This window comes from Canis lupus, chromosome 8 (assembly GCF_011100685.1).
Source record: "Canis lupus familiaris isolate Mischka breed German Shepherd chromosome 8, alternate assembly UU_Cfam_GSD_1.0, whole genome shotgun sequence".
Classification (NCBI taxonomy): Eukaryota; Metazoa; Chordata; class Mammalia; order Carnivora; family Canidae; genus Canis; species Canis lupus.
Window position 1 is genome coordinate 50,789,285 of NC_049229.1, and position 19,636 is coordinate 50,808,920.

The following is a 19,636-nucleotide window of genomic DNA, read 5'->3' on the forward strand; positions in this document are numbered from 1 at the left end:
GTGCCCCGGATCCGCCAGTTTCTTCCGGGGTGGCGACCACAGGTCACAGAGGTCCTCAATCTAAAGATGGCGGCTTCAGCAGCGAGGGGCGCTGTGGCGCTGCGTACCAGGATTGGCCGGCGGGTGGCTTTTGTCAGAAAAATTCCCTGGACTGCGGCCTCGAGTGAGTGATGGAAACGTATTAGGGACGTAAGTTTTAGGTACAAGCGGTCTTCGAAAGCCCTGCTTTCGGCTGAACACTTAAATCAGCGTGGTGGCTGGATTAAGAGCTGTGGCTCCTGAGCAAGCCAGTGAGCAGAAATAAATAAATAAATAGATAAATAGATAAATAAATAAAATATATCAATATCTATCTATATAATCTATCAATCTATATATATCAATATATCAATGTAAAATATATATCTCTATATATCTATATATCATATTTATATCAAACTATATATCAATATGTATTATATAGTATATATAATATAATATTATAATTTGCAATGAGTCGTTCAGGGATGCCACTGAGTTTTTGCGGCACGTATTCACGGCCTCCTGCCTTTCAGAGTGATTCGGTGGAACGGTTCGTTACTTGCAAACTTTAAGATGGACGATTTAGAAGGGGTTATTTTGACTGCGGTGTGGAGGATGGATTCAAACTGGCAAGACTGAAGGCGAGGAGACGCGTTAAAAGGCAGTTTCAGTAATTTAGTCCAAAGACGAGGACCTGAAGTAGGATAGTGGTGGAAAGGGGGTCATATCCACTTATGTTAAAATCCACGGCTTTTCGCGATGGCTTGAATAGGGGAAAGAGTGCGGAATGAGGGAAGGGGAAGAACGACTTTTTAGCGTTGGTGATTAGAAGATAGGGGAGGCGGGTTTAAAGACGATGAAGAGTAACATTTAAATGTGTTGAGTTTGAGAAAAACCTGTGAGTTCTCCATCACGCAGTTGGACGGAGGAGATGTGTGTCATTGACTGAGAAGTGCCCCTTGAAGCCCTACGGCTTCGGTTAGAAGGCCGCCACCTCGGCCCTTCAGTCGTTAGGTAACCCGACTTACAGGGGAGGCACTTGGGAAAAGGGCTCACACACGGTTTCATCTATGAAGCGAGGTCAGTAATACCTTCTTGATAGGATTTTTGATAAGATTAAATGAGTTTATATGTAAACCACAGACTTGTGCTAGACACAGAACGAGTACTCCATAAATGATTGTCATTTTCATGATTGCTATAATTGAAACTCGTGGGAGAGGCCTAGGCTGGAGATAGAGGGTTGGGAGTAACTAGTATTGAAGTCTCTCACCAGCTTTGATTTTCGTCAGTTGCAATTTTGAGAAAGGGTTTTTACACTTGCTTACCAAAAATTAAAAATCTATGGTCACTTTTGTAGGTATTCATGTGTCAGGTCATCTCCCTTAAACAAAGAAATGGAAATCGGATTGCTTACCTGTTTTTGTGGTTCAGGTGTGAGTAGTAGAGTGGATAATAGATTGATATGGGTCCCATCTTCTTAATTTGAAGCAGATGAATATAAAGCTTTGAAACGGTCTTCATTCATTCATTCATTCATTCATTCAGCAAATATTTAAGGAGTATCTGTGTGTGGTGGGCATTGTTTTTGGTGCTTACATCTGTTTTCCCATAATAGTTATAGGTAATTTGGCAAGAGAGCTACGTTCCAGAGCTTGTTTTGGAAGAGAATATTTTCTAGAACTTTTAATACATGGTTTAAAACATGCATATTTAACACTATTTTGTTTATTCTCCAGTAACATGTTCCATGAGGTCCTAATATTGCCAAATGGTTTGACCAACTGTTGGAGCTCTTCAGAAATTTAGTTCCTGTGGGTTGTTGAAGAATTACTAAGCATTTATTCATTCAGCAAGTATTGCGCTTCTGTGTATCAATTGCTTTTGACATAGTGGACTCATCACTTAGGAAGTTTATGATATAGTGGTGAAGGTGAGGAGACTTACAGCAGATACAGGCAGTTGTTGAGCCAGTGACATTTAGATGAACCAGGGAGAAATAACCTGGTAATATGAAGTATAAGCCAGTGAAAGTACAAGCACTGTAGTTCAGAAGAGATCATGTAATTTTTGAACTTTAAGATTATCTACTATGCATCTTACCTGCTATTATCTCACGGAGTAGTACATTGCCTTGTATTGCAGTAGAAGCCCAATAAAATAACATTCAGTGGATATATTTGGCCTGGGTCCTGAAGGAGAGTTATAATTTAGGCAGGAAGAGATAGGATTATTGACCTACCAAGGGGGAAGAACAACAGGTAAAGATGGGAACCCACAGAGCAGATACATAGAATTTAATTTGCTTACTAGAGAGTCACTATGGGCCACCGATGGGTAATAAGGCAGGAAAGTAGGGTCATCTCAGCAAATTTTAGAGTGTTAACTATTTAACCTAGTATAAATTTTATGAAAGGCAAGTAAATTGAGCTTTTACTTGAAAATCTAGAATATGGCTATCAAGACACTGTATTTTAATTATCTGTCTTCTATGAGTTTCTCACAGGGATTATTATCCGTGCACCTAGTGCAGTAACTGTGATGATGATGCTCATTATCCGGTGGGAATGATTACTATAGTCAACTCAGCAATTTATTTGTGTATGCCCCTACCTTATCGTCTCCCCAAATCTCTGGTACATTGCAGTTTTATACAGATGGTTCCTGACTCAACAATGTTTTGATTTACAGTTTTTTGACTTTGCAGTGGTATAAAAGTTATATGTATTCCGAAGAAACTATACTTCAAATTTTTAATTTTGATTTTTTTCCATACTGCATAGTGTTATGCAGTATGATAGTCTCTTGTGATGCAAGGCAGCAGCATCAGCCATGTGTATGCAGCTCCCACTCAGCCATGTGATCATAAGGGTAAACAACTGATAGACTTACAGCCATTTTGTGCCCATGTAACCATTCTGGTTTTCATTTTTAGTAGCCAATAAATTACCTGAGAAATTCAACACTTTATTATGAAACAGGCTTTGTGTTATATGGTTTTGCCCAACTGTAGGCTAGTGTAAGTGTTCTGAGCATGTTTAAGGTAGGCTAGACTAAGCTATGATGTTCAGCGGGTTAGGTATATTAAATGCATTTTCGACTTAGGGTATTTTCAACTTATAATAGCTTTATCAGATGTAGCCCCATCATAACTTGAAAATCTGTAGTCAATACCATAGCTCCTTCCTAAATCTCAAGGCTTCAAGGAAATGCCAAGTAGTTCTATTCACAAAATTTGAGGACTCTACGTTCCCTTTTTGGTTTCTGGCTATAATCTAGGTTGGAGGATACAAAATACATTAATTACTTTTTTTTTTAAAGTAATCTCAAAAAAAAAAAAATCTCTATGCCCAATGTGGGGCTTGAACTCAGAACTCTGAAATCAAGAGTCACATCCTCTACCAGCTGAGCCAGCCAGGTGCTCCAAAATATATTAACTACTTTTAACATGTTTTCTTCTCCTATACAGGTGAGCTGAGAGAACACTTTGCACAGTTTGGCCATGTACGAAAGTGCACTGTACCTTTTGTGAGTATTATCTTTAAAAAAAAAAAAAAGTTATCCCTTAATTATTGGATCCTCTAATTTTATCCTCGAATTCTCGACTTTTGTTAAAGCATACCAACTTATATGACTTTATTGGATTGAAGCTGTTCAGAGTCTTTATTGATAAAATTGAGGGTGGTATCGATTAAAAAGTAAAAAAACCTTACCCTATGTAACAAATTACCACAAATGTAATGACTCAAATAAACACACATATATTATCTCACAGTTTTTACAGATGAGAAGTCGGCATAGCCTTGCTGGATCCTTTGCTCAGGGTCTCGCATAGCTTACAGTCTGGTATCAGCTGGGGCTTTGGTCTCATCAGAGGCTCAAAGGCTCAACTGGGAAAGATTGATTTTCAGGCTCTCTCAGGTTGTTGGCAGAAGTCATCTTTGAACTGGCAGACTGAGATATCTACTTTTTTGCTGGCTTTCAGCTTGTAGGGACTATGTGTAGTTCTGTGTTACCTGGCAGGTCTCCCAACATGGCAGCTTACTTCTTCAAAGAGGAGTAAGAGGAGTTTCTCTAGTCTGTTATCTTATAACAAAGTCACAAGAATGATATCCCATCACCTTCACTATATAACCTGGGCAGGGGAGCAACATACCATCAGTTTTGCTATTTTCTATTGGTCAGAAGTATGTCACAGGTTCCACATACAGAGGGGATTATACATAGTGGGACAACATGGTGGGACATGTGGAAATTATGGGACCATCTTAGAATTATACCTATTATAATAATAAGGACTTGATACTGGAGAATGATTTTATAATAAAACTAATTGGCAGAGGGGGGATCCCTGGGTGGCGCAGCGGTTTGGCGCCTGCCTTTGGCCCAGGGCACGATCCTGGAGACCCGGGATCGAATCCCACATCGGGCTCCCGGTGCATGGAGCCTGCTTCTCCCTCTGCCTATGTCTCTGCCTCTCTCTCTCTCTCTCTGTGACTATCATAAATAAATAAAAATTAAAAAAAAAAAAACCTAATTGGCAGAGAATATCTATTTTAACTTTTATCCTTATTTAAGTGGAGTGTTTTTTTTCTTTTAGTGTTTTTACATTTGTTATATTTTCTTTGCTAAGGAAGATATAAAAATCAGTTTATAAATTGTTCTACTTTATTTGAGCTTATTTTTCTGTAGGCTTTCTAGAATTACTGGGTTTTTGGGGGTGGGATGTGGGTGCACATGAAGTTTACACATGCTTCATTAAAACTGCCCCCTTTTTCCTCATGGCACAGAAAAGGCTATGGCAAAATAATAACCTAAAGTAATTAAAATTGTTAACTCTTGGTTTAATGTTAGCTGCCTTCCAGGGATCTAATAGATTACTCCTATCTAGTGCTAGTGAGAGTGTAGGGAAGCTGGTACTGAAATTGTTCAGAAATGTACTTCATTTCTGAAGGGTAATTTGGTAAAATTAAGAATTTATATTTGCTTTATCTAGCAATTCCATTTTTGGAATTTATTCTCCAGAAATGGTATGATAAAAAATGTTCAAAGCAGCCTTATTTAATAAGTGGAAAGAACCTAAATGTTCATTAATGGGATTAAATAGATATTAATTTATTGATACAATGGAGTTTTATACAGTAGATTAAAAGAATGAGGCACAACTATTACCCAAAAATGTTTCTATAAGTTTAAAAACTAATTTTATAAAGAGGATGAAATTTTTTTGTTTTTTTTGAAATTTCTATTTTTTTGAAAAGCATTAAAAAAAATTTCTCCAGGAACACCTGAGTGGCTCAGTCCGTTAAATGTCCTATTCTTGATCTCAGGGTGGTGAGTTCAAGCCACGCATTTAGCTCCACCCTAGACATGGAACCTACTTAAAAATTTCTTCAAAAATAGTAACACATTTTTCTTGATTGCCATTTGCTTCTTAAAAGTATAAACAAAATTATTCAAGACCTGGAGTTGGGACGCCTGGGTGGCTCAGTGGTTGAGCATCTACCTTTGGCCCAAGGCATGACCTGGGCCCCAGGATCGAGTGTCACATCGGGCTCCCTGCGTGGGGCCTGCTTCTCCCTCTGTCTGTGTCTCTGCCTCTCTCTGGGTCTCTCATGAATTAAAAAAAAAAAAAAAAAAAAAAAAGACCTGGAGTTAACAGATCTTCAAAGAGAACTTTGACTCTTGGTAAAACTAAATATAACAGGAGAAAAGTTAGTTTCTGATTAACAAGTTCATATACTCATATTAGAAATCCAGGTTCCTATTTTTTTTTTAAGATTTTATTTTATTTATTCATGAGAGACAGAAAGTGAGAGGCAGAGAGAGAAGCAGGCTCCATGCTGGGAGCCTGATGTGGGACTCGATCATTCCAGGACCTCTGGATCAGGACCTGAGCCAAAGGCAGACGTTCAACCGTTCAACTGCTGAGCCACCCAGGCGTCCCCAGGTTCCTATCTTAGATACATAGTACCTAAGTTTTTACAAACACAAATTTTTTAAGGGTTTTACTTATGGAAATGGCCATATGGAAGTAGAGGAGAAATTGTAGCTATCTGAGGTAAAGAGTGAATCACTGGGATGTTACCAGAAACTTTTCCTGCAGTCTAGGTTAATACTAAAGAATTTTAAGTATTAAAAAGTCACCTTTAAAATAGGAGGGCGGGCAGCCTGGGTGGCTCAGTGGTTTAGCGCCGCCTTCAGCCCAGAGCATGATCCTGGAGACCCAGGATCAAGTCCCATGTCGGGTTCCCTGCATGGAGCCTGCTTCTCCCTCTGCCTGTGTCTCTGCCTCTCTCTCTGTGTGTGTATCTCATGAATAAATAAATAAAATCTTAAAAAAAAAAATAGGGCAATTTCTGAAAATTTGGTTTGGGGGGTGGTGCACAGCATAACTTTGTAACAAGATTGACCATGTATACTGAGTGAATGGACATCTTTGTATCTGTTTAAATAGTAGGGCTGGTGGTGTGGGTTAGAATCATCTCCACATGTGCTAATGTATAGGTTGAAGGATAAGCACTCTGCTTTTTACGCAAAGGGAAGTAGTGTTACTATTAAGTCGAGCTAGGTAAGTAAGGGTTATATATATATTTTTTACTATTTTTCATTAGGAGTATGTGATTATAATGGTAGTGGTGGTGATGAGTAATTGGTCTCCAAAATTACCAGAAATGAACTAGGTTTTGAGGCTTAAGTTTTTAGTTCCTATAAGTGAAGAAGTTAGAAACAGAGTATTTCTTTATGTGATCAAAATATCCCATGATTATCATTGTTAGTGTAGTTTGTATCTTGCATGACAGAAACATTACTACCATATCTTACTTCCTCCAATGGCAGCAGAAAAGCAGAATGTTAAGATTAACAAAGGAGTTAAGCCTTTGGTAACTAGGAGGGTAAGCCTGTATTAAAGCAAAGTTTTTGATGTTTATTGAAATGTCAGTTATCCCATTTTGGCAGATAAAGTTGGTAGCTTGATTTCTAACTCATGGAAACTTCCATGTTGATGTTAATCTTTTCTAAATTTTGAATTTTTAGGACAAAGAGACAGGATTTCATAGAGGTATGGGTTGGGTTCATTTTTCTTCAGAAGAAGATCTTCAGAATGCACTACAACAAGAAAAGCATATTATTGATGGTGTAAAGGTAATTATTTTTCTGTATATTATCACAGGCTTTCTGTATATCAGTAGGTCAGAAGTGTCGAATGACAAGGACTTTGGGAAATTTGTAACTGAGGTTCCCTTAATATTGGTTAAAGAATGGTGGTGGTGATAGAGTGCCTGTTCTAAAATGTCTGGGGAGGGTAGTTTAGGAAGACCCTTTAATGATTAGCAATCTAACACAACAGTGGCAACAGCAGTCTACTTGCAAGGTAGGGAGAGGGGTCGAAACCTGGCTTTTCCACTTTCCGTGCAACCTTTGGTTAAACTCATTTGATTTAGTCTTCAGAACGGGGAACAAATAACATTCTTTTGACCTATTGGTGTTGACTCCCTTATAAAAAGGCAGCCTAAACGGGGCAGTTTTCAGTTGTAATGTTTTTGTAGATACTGTCATTCCTTACAATGCTTACTTGATTTTTCTTTTCTTTTTTTTTTTTTTAGCTCCACATTCAAGCTCGGCGACCAAAAGTTTTGCAAGGGGGTCAAACATCTGATGAAGAGAAAGATATTTGAGACTATTTCTACCTAGTAAATAAAGTAAAAAAATTAAAAATTTTGTCTAAATGTTTTTATTTGAAACAAATAGTTGCACCGAGCAAGAGCTTACTTCCCCACTCCAAATTAAAACAGAGTGTAATAGGGGCAAATGTCAGGATAGTTCCAGTACATGAACATCCTTCTACTCACTGTGGCTGGGGCAACTTTATTCATCAGCAGTCATTCTTACACAAAATATTAACCCCAAAGTACTAATGTCACACAAAAGGAAGTGGTCTTAGTTTCATGTGTGGGGCTGTATGTTCTATAAATGCCAAAAGGTAGGAGAAGCACAAACACAACCCACTCTTTAAAAAAAACTAAATAGTTCAAAGAATTTTCCATCCCCCCCTTATTCCCATAATAAAAAGTAGTGCTGGGTTCTGACACCCAGATTTGGTTTTTATCCTGGCCATTTACAAAGTATTTCCCCATCTGACTTGCATCATTAGGGTTATCGATAAAAGTTCATTCATTTTGAAGAGAGGTGCATCTACTCCTTCCTCCTCTTCTTGCCTTCATGCTCATGTTCCTTGGGGCGGCTGCTGTCTGAGGGTCTTTTAGAGCCACCGTGCTGTTTGGCCTCTTCCAAAAACTTGTCCAAACCAAAAGGATCTTCCTCAAACTGAACTGGTCCTTCTCGGCCTCTTTGCCTACGGTCTGAACCAGAAAACTCCTTATCGGGAACAAATCTAGAGGAAAAAGAGAAAGGACTATGAACTACTTTGTTTTCACTAGTGCAAACAATGAAACTGAGCTGTCTGCTTTAGTACCTGTTGGTCTTTATTCTGGCTTCTAGGTCATCACCATACATGTCCTTGTCCAGATTTTTACTGGGCCTGTAAATATTCTGGGCCATATCTTTACCACCTCTCCAGGCTTGATCATAAACGTTGTAAATTTCATCTTCTCCACCTGCAAAACCACTGTCCATACCCTGTGGGAAAAGGACATTAAATAAAAATGTATTATTAAAAGTTGGATCTGATTACATTCATGTAATCATTTATAGCTCACATTTTCAGCAATCTGAACTGCAAATTAAAAAGATCTTCATAAAAACTCACAAAGTCCATAAACTTTTATTCTTATCACCTTTGGTCCTTAGATTAAGTAAAGGGGTAATTAACAAGTTTGACAATTTTAGTGAAGTTATTAAAATTGCAGGACAGTATAAGCAGGTACTTGGCAATTTCTGTTGGACAATGGCAAGAAGATAGAACTGTAAAGCATGTACCTGATGTCATTTATTAAGTTCATAACATAGTAAGTTCTATGCCTAACATGGAGCTTGAACCACAACCCCAAGATCAAGAGGTGTACACTGTACTGACAGTATCTCATGTCATTTAGAATAATAGTGTTATATATCTTAACTCCCTGAAAACATCACTATTATAGCATGAGACAATAAGGCTCTTAATGAAAATCCCAAGTCAACAACAAACTTGTTTAATATATTTGGGTGGTTCCTTAATAAAGGGATGTGCTTTTTTAGGAAAAATTTATATTATAGCTTTGAAAAAATTTAAGCTTGTAAGAGGTGACTGTCATAAATATTTACTTTTGTGGAATTTTCATGCCTAACCTTAGGCTGCTAATATTGCATATATATACCGTACCACTGTATATATAGCGTTGAAGAACACAACCTTTGAAAACAAATGTTTGAATCTTCTACCAATTTCTAGCTAAACCTCTATGTATCTCAATTTTCTCATATACAAATAGAGATGATAATAAATAGTATGACTTCATAAGGTCTATATAAGGATTAAGTGAGATAATGAAAGTGAGAGACTTTAGAACCCTGCCAAGAATGTAAAAAAGTACATTCTACCTTCCAATCTTAAGGCCTTCAAGTCATAATAAATATTTCCCCTCTGTATCCCAGTAGAACTTTTTATACTTTATCATTATTGCAGTCTGCCTTGTCCTTATTTATACACATGTCTTTTCCAGTAGACTTGAAGGCTCCTTCACAGCAAAAGTACATCTATCTTTGATCTCACTGTCTTATGCATAGTATGCAATCAATGTTGGGTGGATTAACACATAAAAGCACTTTTTCAGGCCTAATGTGTCCTAGCTAGTTCATAACAATAGGTACTTGAAATCAGATTTCCTGACAAACTAGTCTAGCACTTAAATTTAGTTTTACAGCTTCATCTTTTAAAGATCTCAAGTTATGTTTCTTTAGCATTACATTTTTTTTTCAAAGATTAACAAGAAACCCAAGAGATACTTCTGTAGGACACTGGCTCTACCTTATAAATAAGACTTATATACCCAAATCAAATTTTGTCACATATTTCTTTCATTTTCTAATAGTGTCTTAAATTTTAGCCAACTGTAAGAGGTCAAAATCAGAACTGTTTACCCTTAGATATGACGAAATAAGATAAAATGGTTCTGTAAGTTACATCACACAACTTCTAATTTTTCCCTCTCATGCCAGCATATTTTAGGCTGATCCAAATCTATGGTATGTGAATTTTCTTTTCCCTGAGGATTAAATCACATTAACTAAGACCTGCTATTTCTAAACTCCTTATACCTTCGACTGGTTGAAGAGCCTTTGGTCATACTGAACTTCATTGGACGTCCGCGGATTGGGCACACCAAGAGCAATGACTTCACTGATATCTCGATTTTCATTTCTCTGTAGTTTTGACCTGTTTCAAAATACAATATCACTAACTGAAAACTCTTCACAGACAAGCCGAATTTCAATTTAAATACAACCAATCTTAGAAGCAAAGTTAATGAGTATGTCCTGTTCATATCTTGTGAACATATATTCCTTGATAATGCATAATCAGGCTGGTAGTCCTTACAGCATCTCAGAGACAGAATTATTAGAAGAGGTGGGGTTTTACAATCAGGCCTTCCTGTTAGCTGAAAAGAACTGTCAAGAGACTCACTCTTGACATGAAGTTTTTAATATAAGCAATCACCTTACAGAAAGAGCATGCTGAGATATGAAATTGCTACGGTCTGTATTTGCTATTACATGATGGTTGCGGGGGGAGGGAATGGATGCAAATTAGACGTATATGAATCACTTTCAATAAGCCAAATTCTGTTCTTTACCTAAACCACATTTAGTAATTTTACCCTATTAGAATTTTGAGGAAAACATGTCAATGACTGAATTACTCAGTATGATTTTCAATATTCAGATTATCTTAATTCCCCTGCTGTTTCAGTATGTATGCAATCTACATCGCAGTGAAACCATGGTAACTGTCATCATTTATTTTACCAGAAACCCAGGTCTTAAAATATTTTCTATAGACGACCAGATTTTCATCCAATCACAAATTTACAGCTTTTCTACATTATCAATTCTCATAACCACTTTACTAGTTTTAAGGGCCCAATTTATCTACAGAGCCATTTTGACTTTTACAGCTTAGGAATTTCAGACCATTAGTATCTTTAATTGTGCACTTTCACATTTCATTCCTCTCTCTTCTACACTGCACATTTACCTACAATTCTAAATTCAGATTTTCTGCTTCTCCATGGTTTCACTTATCCAGGGAGATGAGCTATGCCATTAAAAAACAATACTGGCAGGAATCTTCTTTTTCAATGTTTAAGACATAACTTGAAAAAATGGATTGTATCAGCCACCAAAGTGATGAGAAAGAAAATGTTTTATATTTGCATTTAACACTCACTCAGAATTCAGCGCTCAGCCTTTGGTGAAGCATAAACTTTACCAATCCCTACTTTAGTGTGAGTCCCCATACATGTATTTTGTTTGTTCCAAGCAGGCCTGTACTTATTAGCAGTGCTTTGTTAATATTCTCAAATAATTTTATAAGCTTTGTCTTTCTGAATTTTAAGAGAACTACTTATGAGAAGAGGCCAATTCTCACTTCTCACAAAACCTGCTCTCCTCCTCCACTGTACTTGGGACAGCCCTCTGCATATAAGAGGATCTCAATGCAGGTACAGAAGCTTCTTCCCTGTCTAGAGGAATACGCACATAATCAGTTTGTCCTACCACTTGAAATAGGAAAGAACAGACCAGAACAAGCCTACCTACTGCCTTCTTTTCATAAACAAGATCTGAATTCCCTTTTCTATATTCCTATCATTCGCAATCTAGCTGACTCTACAAGGTGATGAGAAAGGATTTCTTCCAGGGAGTTAATTCTTCTGCTAAGAAAAAATAAGTAGTTTAGTGTAGGAAAGTAAGTGCTGATTTAGTAGATTATCAAATTAAGAGAGGAAAGGGAGAGAAGCAAAACTGGTCCCAGTGGACTAAACCTCTTCTCAAAAGGATTCACAGAGCCACTCCTCACAATTTGTATTTATCTCAAATAGCACCTACCGCTTATCAGGAGCTGCCCTGGAAAGATTCCGGTCGTGTTGTCTCTCTTTTCGCCTGTCATGCCGGATTTCATCCCTCTCACGTGCCTCCCCATCCTCTGTGTAAACAGAGTTGAAAATTCCTCATCACTATATTACGCATTAATATTTAGAATGAAAATATTCTTTAACCATGACCGATAATTCCATAAATTTCTTTATAGTCACATTCAGCCCTTTTAACTCACTTGCAATTAACTTAAATCCAACAGTATTGGTTTAATTTTTGAATATGAATTCCAGAATCATGCATGCAGCTCAAATGTTTAGAGGTAAAGTATACTGATGACTTTGACTTTGCAATGCATCAAAACTGTAAGGTGGATAGAGAGATTAGCAGATAGGTGATAAAATAAATTTAACAATGTCAATTGTTTTTTTGTTTTTTTAAGATTTTATTTATTCATGACAGAGAGAAAGAGAGAGGCAGAGGCACAGGCAGAGGGAGAAACAGGCTCCATGCAGGGAGTCCGATGTGGGACTCATCCTGGGACTCCAGGATCACACCCTGGGCTGAAGGTAGATGCCCAACTGCTGAGCTACTCAGGCATCCCTAGCAATGTCAATTGTTAAAAGAAAAGTTAATCTAGGTGGTGGAATCTAGTAGAATCTGGGTGGTGGTGGAGATAGAAAGGTGTTCCTTGTATAATTTTTTCAACTTTTTGGTGTGTAATGGTCATATTAAAATTTCAGGAAAAAATTATGTGTAAATTTACCCTTATATTTTCAAAGACCAAATGAATAAAGAACCTTTTGCTGGTGGTACACAGGGACTGGTTACATCTTGATCTCTACCTATTGTGTTTATGTCTATCTTCATTTTCTCTTCTCTCTCCAATCTGAAGGGACACAGCTTTGGAGCCAGCTTGTCTGGATTCAAATCCTGTTCCTATGACAGATTAGCCATGTGACCTTGTGCAGGTTACCCAACCACTCTGAGCCTTAGTCTCCTCTGAAAAACTGACAATCCTAGAACCACTGTGAGGGGTTACTAGAGGGATTACATAAGGCAATACATGTAAAGTGCTCAGAGTGGTGTCTTTCATAATAAGTACTCAATAAACATTAGTTCTTTTTACTATCTGGCAACACATTTTTCAGAATTTTACCTAATTCCTCAAGAGCCATTCTGTATTTTTGTTTTTTTTTTTTTCTTACCAGTGTAGAGACTAAGATATAGGGAAATCTTACTTCTAATTACCATCAGTGGCTAAGTGTATGTACAATAGGCAGGTTTTTATAACTTGCCTCATTAAGTCATTTATGTATGATTCAAGGATATGGATCACTACTTCTAATCCTGGTTACCTCCCTATAGCTGAACTCTGGACTCCTCTAACCAAATGCCTACTTGATACCTCCACCTTAAACCTAACTAAACTCCTAATCTTTTCCTCCCAAACTGCTTCCCCTGCAATCTTCCCACTATTAGTAAATAGCAACTTAATGCCTCCTAATTGCTCATGTCAAAAGTCCTGGAGTTAAAAAAGAAAGTTCTGGAGTCATCCTTGACTCTTTTTTTTCATACCTCTACCTAATCCATAAGCAAATTTTGTCAGCTCTCCCTGCAAAATACATCTGTATTTGGCAGTGTTTTCCCTGCCTCTCTTATTATCATCTCTCATCTGGATTACTGCACTAGCCCTCCAAATGACTTCCCTACTCCCCCACATGCCCACTTCACAGCCTGCTCATGTATGGTAGATCATGTTGTTCTGCTTAACTCTTCAACTTCTTCCCTTGTTATTTGAAATAAAAGCCACCTCCTTAAATGGCTAAAAGACCACACATGATCTGGCTACTACCTTTCCTATTTACTCTATTTTGATACCTTGTCTCCTACTACTTAGCTTTCTTGCTCCAATCTGGCTGTACTGGCCTCCCTGCTTTTCCTTTAACATACCAAGAGTACTCCCAACTCAGGGCCCTTGCACTTGCTGTTCCTTCTATCTGGGATGCTCTTCAAAACCCTAGATATCTATAAGGCTCAATTCCTTACTTCAATTTTTGTGCTAATGTTACCATCTCAGAAGTAAGGTTCATCTTGACCCTCTCCTGGCACTTTTGTCCCTTTTTCTTGTTTTATTTGTCTCCATAGCAATTATTACTATACTATTATTATTAATCATCTAGTAATGATAATTAACTTTTTTGGTCTCTCTACACTCACTAGAATGTTTATTGCCATACCTCCAACAACAGAAATCCTTATGTCTAGAAGAGAACCTTGGGCAGTTCCGGTGGCTCAGCGGTTTAGCGCCACCTTTGGCCCAGGGCCTGATCCTGGAGACCTGGGATCGAGTCCCATGTCGGGGACCCTGCATGGAGCCTGCTTCTCCTTCTGCCTGTGTCTCTGCCTCCCTCCCTCCCTCCCTCCCTCTCTCTCTCTCTCTCTCCCCCTCTATGGAGCCTACTTCTTCCTCTGCCTGTGTCTCTGCCTCTCTCTCTGTCTCTCATGAATAAATAAATAAATAAATAAAATCTTAAAAAAAAAAAAAAAGAGAACCTTATATATAGTAGGTGCTCAATATGAGTTGAATGAATAATTGTACTAGTCTAGGATTTATTAATGAAAAAAAAAAAACAACCCTCACAGTTTTCTTGAATTAGAATTACTCTTTTAAATGAATTACTAAAGTAGTGTAGACCACTAAATAAAGCCAGAGGAAAAATACTAGCAGATTTAATGATTATAGGTGTATTAGCCTATAAAATAGAAAAACTGGATTATTTTACTATGTGGGGGAGCTGAATTATTCAGTTGGGGATCTCAATTTTCTATTTTTTTTAAAAGATTTTATTTATTTTACTCATGAGAGAGACACACACAGAAAGAGAGAGAGAGAGAAAGAGAGAGAGAGAGAGAGAGAGAGGTAGAGACACAGGCAGAGGGAGAAGCAGGCTTCATGCCCGAGGGAGCCCAATGCGGGATTCAATCCAGGGTCTCCAGGACCAGGCTCTGGGCTGAAGGTGGCGCTAAACCACTGAGCCACCTGGGCTGCCCCTCAATTTTCTAAGTTTTAAGAAAATTAAAATGAGAGACAAATCAAGCCCATCATTTGAATGTGATTTTTAAATCTATTATTACTCTGAACCTTAAAAACGTCTAGTGTAGTCCCATACTTCCTTAAACATATAGTCTTTATTTTCTACTACTACAGCTCATTAATAGAAGTTATTCTTTCATTTTTATGTTATTTGTAAAACATTGGCATTTTCTTTTTCTTTTTAAAAGATTATATTTATTTATTCATGAGAGACACAAGAGAGGCAGAGGCCCAGACAGAGGGGGAAGCAGACTCCATGCATGGAGCCCCATGTGGGACTTGATTCCGGGACTCCAGGATCATGCCCTGAGCTGAAGGCAGACACCTAACCGCTGAGCCACCAGGCATCCCAAAGACTTTTTAAAAAAATATTTTATTTATTTATTCATGAGAGACACAGAGACAGAGGCAGAGATATAGGTAGAGGGAGAAGCAGGCTCCCTGCAGGGAGCCTGATGCAGGACTCGATTCCAGGATCTTAGAAACCTCTACGTTTTCTTTATAGGTGTGTATTAATTTTATGTGCAGTAAAAACAACAGCGATTCTCTAAAATGAGGTATGTATTGTTTACAATGTAAATTCAACTTAGTAAAGAGAATGTCATACCTTTTTCCACATGAGTTTTAATCCCAGCTCTTCTCTCTCTAGCTTTCTGGGCCATTTCTCTAAGTTTCTCTTCATGTTTCTCCTTTTCTTTTTGTGCCATCTTTCTCTCTACTTGAGCACGCATTTCTACAGCTTCACGAGCCTGTTAGTAAGATTGAATGTTAAATAAGACACGACTAGGGGTAAGTTACAGCTATCATCCAACACTGTAACTAAAGTCTGGCTTGAAAGAGAAGTTATAAAGAATTTAGATTTGTTATTGCTGATTAAAACAAAGATTCTTGTCCACTAAAGAAACCTTGCCTGGAATACAATGCAAACTTAGATTTTCACTCTGGAAAATATTTTAGTGGCTGAAAGTATAGGACCCCAATCAATCTTATAAATCACTGTTTCACTAGTGCTTTCTCAGAAACAACCCAAAATATAAAAAGATTCCAGTAAAGAAATTTTCAATATCAGTAACATAGCATGTGTTCAAAATCAAGCAAGTCTATTCAAGATAAAGCCTTAGCAAGAAATGATTTTTATAAGGGTTCTTGCTATGATACAGGAGATATACTTCTCTATGCTTTAGATGCATGCCATAATGTATGTGAACTTCTAAGTCAGACATTAATAGTATTAATGCCATAATATTAAAAGACAACCAATATTATAACTATCATTTTCTATAGCATTCAAATATCAAAATGTTTATTTGCCCTTCTATGCTACCAACCTTTTGGGAGGCATCTATATTTAAAATAAATAAATCATGAAATCTAAAAACAGCAGTCGGCAATCTCCTTCAAAATGAGATCGGCCTAGCAAACCATCGTTCTAGAATGTGGAAGCTGGACTGCCAGTGGTAGGGTATGTGTGTAAGTCTACAAAGGCTAGACCAGGTATAGAACTGTAAATAGCACCTGCCACCTCTGGCACACATGCTGCAGGTGAGAGCCTCTCTGGGTACTGAGTACTGTAGCATAAATGGCAGTATCTTAGGTAAATCAAACCATCATGCTATATGGCTTAAAATTTACAGTGATATGTCAATTAAACTGGAATGAACAAACAATATCTTAGGTAACCAAAAATGGATTTACAAATTATCAAGAGCATTAAACCATTTAATTATAACAGACCAACCTTCCGATCAGCAATATAGAGGGCTTCGGCCAGCTTAGCAAAATTCTCATTGATGTGAACTGTCTGCAGGCCTCTTCCATCAGCAGCCAGACGTTTGTCTAATGGAATTGTATACCCCTGTGTGACAGCAGGCAGAAAATACCAGTCATAAAAGAGCAGCAATATATTCTTTAAAAACAGATTTAAATGTCCATTTTGACCACCACTGAACTGAAGTTTTTTTTCTTATATCTTTTTTCACAGTTATATAACAGCAGCAGCAGCTAACATGGAGGGCTTCCTATGGAGGCCAATTTAAAAGCACTTCACACTGTAGTCCCATTTCACCTTCATTGTGACTCTGGAAGGCTGATTAACACTGTGTTTCCGTTTCACAGATGCTGCTACTGAGGTAGGGAGCTTAGATAATGTCCCCAAGGGCACACAGTTAATAACAGATGAGCTAAAATTTAAACTTGGGTAGTGTGACGTTAGAGCCCAAGCTCTGAGCAAAATATTTTCGTGTTAATAATGAGTTATAATAAAAGGAAATCACTAGCAAATAGCTAGATAGCTGTTTTTCAAGTAATTTAACAGTCATATAAAAGTGAAACAAGACACTAAGAGTACATAGAGGTAGTTTAATGTGCACTGTTTCAACTGAAATTTTGAATCCTATTTTCAATAACTCAAGGAATATGCTTGAACATCCAGGACATTTCAGGCTTAGCTTTATTTTTCCAGATTTTTGACTACATTCCCAAATGTTGACCTCTTGTCCATAGTCTTTATTCCCAATAAATGGGAGTGTTACAGAATCAGCTCAAGATATCACATAATTATATATAGGTTAATCAACCCAAACTGGATCATCCAATAATCTTTTTGTTTTGGTATGAGTACGTAACTTCCTTTAAGAAATAATTTATATTTAATCTACAAATTAAAGTAGTCTTCTTCACCAAAAAAAAAATAGAATTACGAAACATGATTTGGAGGAAAAAGGAAATAGTGATTAGAAAATATATGTTTCATGGGTGCCTGGGTGGTTCAGTCAGTTAAGTGTCTTTTGGTTTTGGCTCAGGTCACGATCCCAAGGTCCTGGGATTGAGCCCTGAGGTGGGCTCCATGCTCAGTGCAGTCTGCTTGTCCCATTCCCTTTGTTCCTCCTCTCCCTTGAGGATGCACGTGCGTTATTTCAAATAAATAAATAAATAAGTAAATAAATAAATAAAATCTTAAAAAAAAAGGAAAAGAAAATATATTTTACATTGTTTTGCAGATTCTTTATGACACCCGGAAGCATTGATGCTTAGAGATCGATCGATCTATCTATCTATCTATCTATCTATCTATCTATCTATCTATCTATCTAGGATTTAAATAGTTCACGCATATTGTTATAAACAGAAAAAAATGTTTAAAAATTAAAAGACTGAATATATCCAAACATTTACTCTGTTTTGTCATATTATCATTTATACTGTTTTCTTTCAGAAATAGTTTTAGATATCAATTTCTAAATTTTCTAAAGAATACTATCATTCATTGATATGTTGTTACTCTATTCTATTCCTTTTCTATATGCTTCTTTTCTATAGTATTCATGTGACTGGCATACTAGGCTTCTATTACATTGAAAAAAAGAAAGTCACGTAAGTTGGGTGTTCCTTTTTGAAAAACATTCAGTTAAGTGAGATGCTCAGGATTAGTGAAAGTTTCTGAGGCTGAAGCTCTTTCCTGTTTTCCAGTAGGTTCTAATAGTAGGAGACTGATTTTATGACAACTTAATTACCTTTGCATTTTTCCAGTTTGAGATACAAGGAGGAATCTTCCATTCTTGTTGCTCCTTCACAGTCATCTGAGTAGACAAAAGAATGGAAGAAGAGACACTTTTAGATTTGCAGTCCATCTAAAAACCATGTGCAATCTTTCCCTTCAAAGACAATTCAACAGACATTGACATATGAATAGATTTAGTCAAAGGCCAAAATTCCATTTGTTTGGTAGCTCTATATACTATGTTCCCATACCATGGTTTTTAGTAATAAATTTAATTTAAAAAACGGAAAATAATCTAGAAGTCATTTTTGATACTTATAAATGCTAATTAGTATTTTTCTGTATTTAAAGTGACATGAGGGGAGCCAGGGTGGCTCAGTCAGTTAAATGTCTGATTCTTGGTTTTGGCTCAGGTCACAATCTCAGGGTCATGGGACAGAGCCCAATTTGGGCTCTGTGCTAGCGGGGAGTCTGCTTGGGATTCTCTCTCTCTCTGCCCCTCCCCCCATTTACTCTCCAAAATAAATAGATAAATCTTTAAAAAAAATAAAGAATTGATCTATTAAAAAACAAAGTGATAAAACTTCTTTGAAGTGAAAAGTTGTTCTTTAAGTTGGATAATAAATCATACCTAAAAAATGTCATTCAGATTATCAGGGGCCTATTAGTCCTAGGTATTCAATTCCTATAACTATTGATAATATCTTGCTTGTCAAAGAGCAGACCCTGTTCATTCCATTAAGAGCAGGGGTCAGGCTAATAGCAAGAAAACTAATAGCTAACATTTTATATACATTCTCATAAGCACTCTGGAACTACACATTATAGTCCTGAGTGGGTCCCTATTTGAGCTTAAAAAACAAATTAAAAAATAGTTAAGTGTAGTAAAATGTACCTGTATATGCATCTAGGCTTTGTTCTGTGTGAGGTTTTTTTTTTAATAAAATTAGTAACTATGATAAAAAAAGATTAGCTAGACTACA

The 19,636-nt window shown here is 37.1% G+C and overlaps 2 protein-coding genes across 2 annotated transcripts in view; one reads left to right on the top strand and one right to left on the bottom strand.

The window, feature by feature from the left end:
• The first annotated feature begins 13 nt into the window (after window positions 1-13).
• On the top strand, window positions 14-7,740 carry SLIRP (SRA stem-loop interacting RNA binding protein). Its single transcript, XM_038545434.1, has 4 exons — window positions 14-163; window positions 3,491-3,549; window positions 7,060-7,167; window positions 7,629-7,740. Exons 1-4 carry the CDS (start codon window positions 67-69, stop codon window positions 7,698-7,700), a joined length of 336 nt encoding a protein of 111 aa, XP_038401362.1. The 5' UTR covers window positions 14-66; the 3' UTR covers window positions 7,701-7,740.
• SNW1 (SNW domain containing 1) overlaps window positions 7,741-19,636 on the bottom strand; it is a 33,629-nt gene continuing 21,733 nt past the window's right edge. The window contains exons 8-14 of the mRNA XM_038545422.1: window positions 18,667-18,732; window positions 16,893-17,009; window positions 15,762-15,903; window positions 12,070-12,166; window positions 10,282-10,399; window positions 8,498-8,661; window positions 7,741-8,416 (exon numbers count right to left, since the gene is read on the bottom strand). Of these exons, the coding sequence (XP_038401350.1) occupies window positions 8,218-8,416; window positions 8,498-8,661; window positions 10,282-10,399; window positions 12,070-12,166; window positions 15,762-15,903; window positions 16,893-17,009; window positions 18,667-18,732 (903 nt within the window). The 3' untranslated portion in view covers window positions 7,741-8,217. The remainder of the gene's footprint in view (window positions 8,417-8,497; window positions 8,662-10,281; window positions 10,400-12,069; window positions 12,167-15,761; window positions 15,904-16,892; window positions 17,010-18,666; window positions 18,733-19,636) is intronic.